This window comes from Prionailurus viverrinus, chromosome D3 (assembly GCF_022837055.1).
Source record: "Prionailurus viverrinus isolate Anna chromosome D3, UM_Priviv_1.0, whole genome shotgun sequence".
NCBI classification, from domain to species: Eukaryota; Metazoa; Chordata; class Mammalia; order Carnivora; family Felidae; genus Prionailurus; species Prionailurus viverrinus.
In genome coordinates this window covers 16817107-16827111 of record NC_062572.1, presented here as the reverse complement: position 1 = coordinate 16827111, position 10005 = coordinate 16817107, and the positions used below count along the sequence as shown (strand labels likewise).

The 10005-nt window shown below is 46.0% G+C and overlaps 1 protein-coding gene across 1 annotated transcript; it reads left to right on the top strand.

Annotated features, from left to right (window-relative positions):
- The first annotated feature begins 2350 nt into the window (after positions 1-2350).
- Positions 2351-9726, top strand: SRSF9 (serine and arginine rich splicing factor 9). Its single transcript, XM_047827454.1, has 4 exons — positions 2351-2671; positions 5383-5543; positions 7308-7480; positions 9237-9726. The coding sequence occupies exons 1-4, from the start codon at positions 2484-2486 to the stop codon at positions 9378-9380; spliced, it is 666 nt and encodes a 221-aa protein (XP_047683410.1). The 5' UTR covers positions 2351-2483; the 3' UTR covers positions 9381-9726.
- The last annotated feature ends 279 nt before the right edge of the window (positions 9727-10005 follow it).

Here is a 10005-nt window from a genome sequence, read left to right as displayed (position 1 = left end):
ATAAAAATGAAACAGAGTTGCAGTAACTATATTCAGCTTTACAGAAATGTGTAAGGTCTAAAGTGAAAATGCCCACAATTGTATTCTTTAGAAACAACTGGTATCAACCAGTTTAATAGATTCCTTGAGAATATATATTTACATGTGTATAATGTACATATTAAACACCATCTTATTTATTTTTTAAAATAAAATTTATTTTGAGAGAGAGAGTGCAAGCAGGGGAGGGGCAGAGAGAGAAAGAGAGAGAGAATCCCAAGCAGGCTCCGCACCATCAGTGCAGAGCCTGATGTGGGGCTCAAACTCCCGAACTATGAGATCATGACCTGAGCCGAAATCAAGAGTTGGGTGCTTAACTGACTGAGCCACCCAGACTCCCCTAAACACCATTTTAAATTCATTTTAATTATAACTAAATTAGCATGACCTTAGCATCCTTCAAAATATCATTTAAAAATTGTGTAACATTCAATATTATGTTGGACCACTCCCTTATTATCAAGCATTCCATTTTTTTAACTGCACAAAATGCAATGAACATAATTTACTGTAACATTTTCATATTTCCTGATGATAAAATCCTACAAGTGACATTACTGGACCAAAAGGTATATGTATATTATCAGGGACTGATGTATACCATCACAATCTGCCTTTCAAAAAGGATATACACTCAGTAGTTATGCGTGAGTGCCTAATTTCTGTTTTGATTTTATTTTTTTATTTTTTTTTCAACGTTTATTTATTTTTGGGTCAGAGAGAGACAGGGCATGAACGGGGGAGGGGCAGAGAGAGAGGAGACACAGAATCGGAAACAGGCTCCAGGCTCCGAGCCATCAGCCCAGAGCCTGACGCGGAGCTCGAACTCCCAGACCGCGAGATCGTGACCTGGCTGAAGTCGGACGCTTAACCGACTGCGCCACCCAGGCTCCCCTCTGTTTTGATTTTAAAAGGCTCAGAGGTGGTATAACTACAAATCAACTACTCTACCTTCATATTAAATTTTTTTTAATGTTTATTTTTGAGAGAGAGTGGGGTAAGGGCAGAGAGAAAGTCGGAGGATAGAGGATCTTAAGCAGGCTCTGTGCTGAAAGCAAATAGCCTGATGCTTGCAGGAAATCACCAACTGTGAGATCATGACCTGAGCCAAAGACGGACACTTAACCAACTAAGCCACCCAGGCGCCCCTAAATGTTTGGTTTTATTCCGTTGCTATTCATTGCTAACATTAACAGAGTTGGGTTTTTTTTGGTTTTGGTTTTTTTGGCGACCGGGGCAGAACACGAACACCAGAGTTTGTTTTTAACAAGTTTCATACCTGCCCCATTTGTTATGCAAATTTCCAGACGTACAAAAAGGTTTAAAGAATGGTGCGCTGAACAGACTGAACGCACCCACCGTCTAGATTCCACAGTTAACATTCCGCTGTTTGCTTTCGCCTATCTGCCCATTATGCATCAATCCACAGAGGTTTCGTTTTTAATATGAAAGCTCTTTTTCGATCAAGACTCTTGTGATGCAAGGCCTCTATTTCTGGAGCGTCCCCACGTTCAGTGCCCTGAACTATGGGAAGTAAATGTGAAAAAGTGCCGACGTGAGTGTCTACCCGAGCTCCTGAAAGGCTCGGCCCACAGGTGGGGGGCACGGCTTCGGCTTCTAATCCTGATCCCCTCAGTTTTCTCACCTGTAACACTGGAATCCCTCCATCCCCGGTGAGGATTAAAGCACTCTATAACGACAGCTGAGATAAAGACTCTTTCACTCCCTCCGTGTCTCCCTTGAATGTCACAGCCCACGCTTCGGAGGCCATCTCAGCTCTCACACCCACTTTAGTTCCCCGTCAGTTCTTAGACCTCAGTTCTAAGCAAGTGTTAAATGGGGGCAGGGTCACCCAGAGGGCTACTGACCTGAGTCTGAGGGCCGCGACAGCCCCACCCAGCCCACTGTCCGGGACTCCTTCAGACCGCAGCGTGGTCGGCCTGCGGCCCGGACCTGGCTCCCTCCCTCCGGCGCCCCGCAAGCAGAGTGACAGTCCGCGGGGTCCCTTCCGACCGCTGCCCGCGTCGCCACAGGGAATGCTCTCAAAAGCCTGTGAGGCAGGCGGCGCTACAGAGGCAGAAAACTGAGGCCTAGGAAGCCTGAGTCACTTGCCCAAGTGCACTAATTAGGCGAGTGACTTGCTTTCAAGGAATTCTGGGAATCGAACCCAATTCACGGGACTCCAATCTCTCTCTCTCTAGTCGCCCTCGAGCCCGCACGCGCCTACAGGGGGCGCCGGCCTGCGCGCACGCGCGGTCATCGCAGCGCGTCCCCTTTAAGACGATTCTTTTTGCCTCCGTCGACCCCTTCGCTTCCGCTCCGCCGTTCCCACAATGCAGTGCGGCTGAGCGCCTCCGAGCCCGCGGGGACGCTGCGGGGGGACCCCGGCTGAGGCGGCGGCGGCGACGTGGGCTGCGGCGGGCCCGCGGCGTCGGGCGGTGCGGATGTCGGGCTGGGCGGACGAGCGCGGCGGCGAGGGAGACGGGCGCATCTACGTGGGGAACCTTCCGACCGACGTGCGCGAGAAGGATCTGGAGGACCTGTTCTACAAGTACGGCCGCATCCGCGAGATCGAGCTCAAGAACCGGCACGGCCTCGTGCCCTTCGCCTTCGTGCGCTTCGAGGACCCCCGGTGAGGCCCCGCTCCGCCCGCCCGCCCGCCCGAGACCCCGGGCCCCCGCCTTCCCTCCTCCCCTGTGGGGCCTCCCCTCCCCCCTCAGCGCAGACCCCTTACGGCGCCCCCGGGTGGAGGATGAGGCCTCTCACCGCCCGCTCTGGCCGTCCTTTGCTCCGTCGTCACTTCCTCTAGGATTATTTTTTTACTTTATTTAAAAAACAAAAGCTGGGCCTGTGGAGGGCCCAGGCCCGCCCAGACAGGCCTCGGGGACGGTACACGCGACCGTTCTCTCCCTCACGGCTGGAGGGGCAGCCTTCAGGGGAAGCGGCCCAGGGCACCTTGGGCCCGGACCCCCCCGGGAGAGGACTCGGACTCGGTGAAGAGCAGAAGTGGCCAGGCGCCCTCCCTGCCCACCCCTCCCCCCAGCCAGAACTCGCCGTTAGCGGGGAACAGACTGCGGGATGTGGTTGCCTTTGGAGGGTGAAAGGGGGTCTCTGTGATGGCCCAGATCTCCATCTGCGCGCGCCCCTCCTCACAAGGTCCCGGCCTTGTGCTTCTAAAAGCACCAGGGCTTTGGAAGAACTTCCAAAGTGGTCGGGGGTGGGGGGTGTCTGATTTCACTCCACGCCTCTGAGGGAGACACCGCTAGATGCTTAGGGCCCCAAGCATTTGGTCCCTAAACTGGCTCAAAGGGGTCTTTCTGATTTTGCAAACTTTGTAGGCCTGATGGCCAGAAAAGGTCTGGGAACTTTCAGAACTGCGGTTGGTGGTTCCCAGAAGCCGCCGCCTTGGACTGGCCACTCCACCCGGGGTAAACGAGAGCCCAGTGTTTCCCAGCATTGACCCAGGGAATGCTTTACCTAGTGTGCGCCGGGCGGGCTTTGCTGCAAGGACTGGCTTTAGGGTGTCTGGCCTACCTGGTGTAGTGGTATGGGGCCAGGAGGGCATCTGTGGAGGAGGTAGGAAGCGCTCTGAGGCTTTGATGATCCCCACAGAGCTGCCATTTGCCTCAAAAACGGAACTGGGCATTTTCACACTGAAACTGGAACTTGCACCTCTGTAACTGTTCCGGTGTGTTTTTTGAAGTCACTATGTGTCAAGTACCACTTTAGCGTTTTCAACAACTTATAAAAGAGGTAGTGTTAGCCACATCTTATGAATGAAGAAACTGGGGATTTAGAGTTGCTGATAAAAGAGAATGCTAGTAAGGGATCAAGGTAGGATTTGAACCCCCCCCCCCTGCTGCCCTTTAGAACACAAACTTCCTGTGTGATGTGCTGCATTGTCATCTCTTCCCTCCTTTCTTTCATAATAGAAAAGCTATCTTTTGATATCATGAGAGCACTGCACACATAGTACCTTCTTTAATCCTTATGACAACTCTGTGAGGGAGGCATGTTGTTCACATTTAAGAGACGTGAAAACTTGATAAAAGCACTTACCCAAAGATGGCTATTAGTAAGTAGGGTAATGATTGGAACTGGTCAGTCTGCTTTGAAATCCGCTCTTCAACCCTAGCAGTTCTGCCTCTCCTTCACTTCATTATAAATATAGCCAGGTTTGCACTGGTTGTGGTCCTTGCTTTTAAAGCGGTGACTAGAATTGTGGTAAGCAGTTATGTGCTGTGACAACTGAATGATGCCTTCATTAGTACATCTTCGGCTCTGCTTGTCCTTCCAAGCACTGAGGCCATTCTTTCTCCAATCCAGTGCTGGAGAACCAGCTTGGTTCTACTAGAGCCCTAGGGAAGACTGGAAGTGACTTCATTGAATATTTACCTCTCTGGCAAAACTGTATCCAGAGAGTGGTCTCCACAACTTAGTTTTCCAGACCATGCTGAAAAAGTACACATGAGAGAGTTCCATATTCCTCACAAAATACTAATTTCAGTCTGATTTTTTAAGTTTATGAATTTATTTTTGAGAGAGGGAGAGAGTCCGAGTGGGATAGAGGGGCAGAGAGAGAATCTCAAGCAGGCTCCACGCTCATGACAGAGCTGCATATAGGGCTCAATCCCACAACTGTGAGATCATGACCTGAGCCGAAATCAAGAATCAGACACTTAACTGAGCCACCCAGGCTCCTCCCCAGAGCCTGATTTCTTTTTAAATTATTTTTCTTTTTCTTTTTTTTTTAACATTTATTTATTTTTGAGAGACAGAGTAAGACAAAGTGAGAGCGGGGGAGGGGCAGAGAGAGGGGGAGACACAGGATCCGAAGCAGGCTCCAAGGCTCTGAACTGTCAGCACAGAGCCCGACACGGGGCTCAAACCCACAGACTGTGAGATCATGACCTGAGCCGAAGTCGGATGCTCGACCGACTGAGCCACCCAGGCGCCCCTAAATGATTTTTCTTTCTATAGATTTGATGGTACCAATCCTTGTTAATTATTAAAGGACTAGTGTGTGGAGGGCATTTTAAGAAACTGCTAACAGGGTTAGAGAAATATACTGATGAAATCACTTACCTGCCAATTCTTTTTTCTGAATGAATCCTCTTATAAGTAATCTGTTTACTGTTTCATTATCATTTCATATCTAGAAAACCCTGTGTGGGACAGCTGTAAAGTTTAAATCTAATACCATGAAGTATCTTCAAAGCAGTAGTGCATCAAGATTGTTTTTCTCAATTCTAGGTTTCCCTTTTATACTTGTTACTCATGCCCCTCACTGGGAAGTCAGTCAGCCTCCTGAGCAGCACTAACTCCACAAACTTTTCTTTGCAGAGATGCTGAGGATGCAATTTATGGAAGGAATGGTTACGATTATGGCCAGTGTCGGCTTCGTGTGGAGTTCCCCAGGACTTATGGCAGTCGGGGTGGGTGGCCCCGCGGTGGGAGGAATGGGCCTCCTACAAGAAGATCTGATTTCCGAGTTCTTGTGTCAGGTATGTTCTTTTCAAACCGAACAAGGTGATGCATGTAAAATACTTAGCACACAGTCTGGCCTCCAAGAAATGTTAGCTGTTACTTTGCATGGAACACAGGCTTTCTTTTCAGTAGACTGTGCACAGTCTGAAGCCCCGCAGTCTTGCCAGTGAGGCAGGCAGGTATCTTGCAAATGAAACTGCATTGGTAGTACAGCCTTGGTAGAACATAAATTTGCCTTTTTTTTTTTTTTAATGTTCATTTTTATTTTTAAGAGAGAGACAGAGCATGAAGGGGAGGGGCAGAGAGAGAGGGAGACACAGAACTCAAAGCAGGCTCCAGGCTCTGTGCTCTCAGTACAAAGCCTGATGTGGGGCCTGAAGTCATGAACTGTGAGATCGTGGCCTGAGCTGAAGTCAGACACTCAACTAACTGAGGCACCCAGGCGTCCCCATAAATTTGCTTTTTATAAAGGAGTTTCCTACTGTTGAGAGGGAAGATGATGGCAAAACCCTGGAGCTAGAATTCTATAGATGTTTTCTTTTGGAATGTACTAGGTTTCAGATTTGCTAGACATTCCAGGAGCCAGATTTGAATAACTGTTCAGCCTTGGATCGTGAAAAACACCAGATTTTGGTGGTGGCTTTGGAATTATACAAAAGAGAAAACAAAACAACTTTAAGTTTTAGGGATTGTTTTGCAGAATATAGAATGATATAGAATGAAATGTCTAAATGAAATGTTCACAAGTGATGAAACTCAGAGGTGTATGCATCTGAGGCAAGCTCAGAGGTGTATGCATCTTTTCAAAATATTAATACAGTGGTGAAGACCTGGGGCCCTCTGCACATTACAGGGGCATTTTAAGACCATGGTGGAGTGAAATGTATTGAAGAACTTGGCACTTTCTTAGATAGGAATTTCACACTGTCACAACAGACTCCCGTGGTGCTTAACAGTGATCCTCTCAGTATCTGCCTATCTTGTGTCCCTTTGTAATTTAACCCCAGAACTCTATTCCCTCCTTCAGGATGTCATACATATCTTTTTTTCTCTCCATGCTGCTCTGAAATCCTGCTTAGAAAACTATTAGGAAATGGCTGCAGTCCTGAGCTGTGAGCGGTAAACACAGCCTTTGAGAGCAGGAGCACATTTCCCTTTCATGACATCAGGTAGGGTTGTATAATTCCCGACTAGTTTTAGCGTCTGAGTCTTACCTTTTCCCCCACTGTATTGAAGAATGTTGGTGATCTTTTAAAAGGTACTTTGTTTAATTTGTCAGTCATTCACTACTACAAGAAAAACTTTAGATTTTTTGGTGTGTTGTTACCTTCAGCTACGCCTTGGTTATTACTTCATTGGATACTTTCAAAATTCCTATGTTCTGAGAACCCAGTAAGCAAGAAACAGTTGGTACTGATAAATTTCATAATGGAAAAAAATTAGAACTCAAAGTCTTGGGAGTTTGATATTTAATATGAAGGATAAAGAAAGGCAGGCTGTGACTCTCAGAGATATCAAACCTATAATAGGGTAGACTTCTTGCTCCATTGGAAAGGCTTGGTCTCTGGAAAATTAGCCTAGGACCAGCTTCTTACAGTGGTTTACTACACATACTTTAGTACTCTTTTCTGGATTTATGTCCCTACGGTTTATGATTTGGGGATCCTCAGGATTTAAAAGTAGTGAGTGATTGATGGGAAAGGGACCCTAGGTATTGCTGGCTCTTAACAGGTCAGTTAACATGGCTGAAGGATATGGCCTCTTATGTTGTCCATGCCTAGGACTTCCTCCATCAGGCAGCTGGCAGGATCTGAAGGATCACATGAGAGAAGCTGGGGACGTCTGTTATGCAGATGTGCAGAAGGATGGAATGGGGATGGTGGAATATCTCCGAAAAGAAGACATGGAATATGCCCTCCGTAAACTGGATGACACCAAATTCCGCTCTCATGAGGTGGGTTCCCACCTTCTGTGGAGCTTGCACCCAGGCCACTCCACCTGAAGCTGATCTAGAGAAGTAGCAACAGGCCATGCATTTGCCATTTGAGGACCTCACAGTACATTAAAGATCTGTCTTAAGTGGAAAAGCCAAGGAATTCATCATGCCTGAGTCCTGCAGGGTCATAACAGAGAAATCTGCAGTCATAGTATTTTTAACCTGGAGAGAATACTGGTGCAGTCTGTCATAATGTGGTGAGCTATTCTGTGATACCATTCCCTTCACAGCTAGTTTAATCTGCAGTGTACCTCTGTGAACCTGATCATTATGGTTGTCCCTCCTCTGGGTCTAGTCTGGGTTCTGCAAGCCAGCCTCAGCATCTCAGCTTTTCTAGGTACTGCTGTTGGGCCAAGTTGTACACTTACTTTTTCCTTTCCCAAAGTAGTGCAGGATCCTCTTTGAAACCTTAGCCATCTTGGCATTTTCTTATAATGGCCTTACCCTCAAGACTTAGTTCTTGATGTCTTTCAAGAAGGCAGCTGCTACTTTGGATCTTTCTATCTGATTCACATGTTGACTGTCCTTTTGATACCATTGAGACCGGAGAGCAGAACAACTGGACATTCTTTTTTTACTGGTTATATTGTCCTGACTTATGGGATTTAGATGTATGGAGATATGAATTTCTGGGTCCATTTCCTTTTCCTTCTTTCTTTCCTTTCTTTCTTCTTTCCTTTTTTTTAGAGAGAGCGAGTGAGTACGAGTGAGGGAGAGGGGCAGAGGGAGAGAATCTTAAGCAGGCTCCAAACTGAGCATGGACTTGGGGCTTGAGCCCACAACCCTGGCATCATGACCTAAGTTGAAATCAAGAGTTGGCCGCTCAACTGACTGAGTCACCCAGGAGCCCCAAGGATCTATTTCTTTTTCTAAGGATTCATATAATTCCCTAATTTTATGGCTTGGAAAGTACACAGCTTAACATTGCTTTTACTCAGACTGAATTTGGAGCAGAAACAAAACATCTGATCCTTAGTTACACTGCAAAGCAGGGTCTCAGTAAGGATAAATCCAATTACTGACTTTACCTAGGGAATTCCACATCTGACTTCTTTCATCTTAGCATCTTTAGATCCTTTGAGAGTGTTGGCTGAGGGCAAAGGGCCTAAACACAGGCCAGCCTAGACATGACTCCTCTGCCACTCACTCATTTATTTCTTAGCAGAGTTATTCTCTGAACTTTGGTCCCTCGATATGCAAAACGGGAACAATAATAGCACTGTCTCATAAGACTTGCCAGGAAGCTAACTTACGAGTATCTAACCCTGGTCCTGACACCTGAGAGGTGTTGAATACTGGTTAGCTTCTTCCATAGGAACCCATCCTCAAACGCATATATGAGGTGGCAGGGAATTGAACTGAGTGGCCTCTGAGATCCTTTCCAGTTCTTAGATTCAGGAGTCAGTGGTAGTAATTCAGATATGTTAATCGTAGTAGCTAGTATTTCAGCTCATTTACAACATGTGAAGTTGTCATTTATTGTATGTGTCACCCTGGAATAGATTATAACATTGTTTTCCTCATTGTTGAAATGTGCTGGTAAACCTACCTAGGGCATAGCATTGTTGTGAAGGTTTAATGAGATGACATCATGCCAGACAAACAGTAAGTGCTTGGTACTTAACTATTATTGTTAGGCAGCCATGTTAAGTTTTAGTGTGCTGTATTTCTCTGAGTCTTATTTTTTCCTTCACTCTTTTTGTTTGAATTTCAGGGTGAAACTTCCTACATCCGAGTTTATCCAGAGAGAAGCACCAGCTATGGCTACTCACGGTCTCGTTCTGGGTCAAGGGGCCGTGACTCTCCATACCAAAGCAGGGGTTCCCCACACTACTTCTCTCCTTTCAGGCCCTACTGAGACAGGTGATGGGAAATTTTTCTTTATTTTTTAGGTGAACTGAGCTCTTTGTGCTCAGAATCTACATTCCAGATTGATGATTTAGTGTCTTAGGAAATTTTTTTAATTTTTTTTTTAAGGAAATAAAATACATAATTTCTACCAGGGCCATATTGGCAGTGAAACATTATAAACTGCAGAAATTGTGGTTTTGGTTCAGAAATAAGTTGTATATTTTTCACCCCTGATTATGGGAAAAAAATCAGTGCTGTGTCTTTGTGGGTTGCTCTACTATGGAGATCAGCAGTTACTGTGACTGAGTCGGCCCATTCTGTTTAGAAATATATTTTAAACGTTTAGTAATTGACATGTGTGGTTGTCCTTGATTAAGTTAATAGATTTCACCAAATAGGCACACTGATTTAAAAAAAAAAAAAGTCATTGAGTTGTAGTGGCAGCTGCACCCAGTTGGTAAGGAACAGGAGTGGATAACTTTATTTGGGGACAAAGATAGTTGCTATGATGATGGTTTTGAAAATTTCAATCCCAAGAGTTGGTTCAGGCTTATAATTGAAGGCCAAGTTTATAAATGAAGGTGCTTTATTATTTAAAAAAAATTTTTTTTAAGTTTATTTATTTTGAGAGA

Coding starts and splice junctions, on each gene's coding strand:
- SRSF9 (XM_047827454.1), top strand. CDS start 2,484: ATGTCGGGCTGGGCGGACGAGCGCGGCGGCGAGGGAGACGGGCGCATC. Junction 2,672..5,382: donor GTGCGCTTCGAGGACCCCCG/GTGAGGCCCCGC, acceptor TTTTCTTTGCAG/AGATGCTGAGGATGCAATTT. Junction 7,481..9,236: donor CCAAATTCCGCTCTCATGAG/GTGGGTTCCCAC, acceptor TTTGAATTTCAG/GGTGAAACTTCCTACATCCG.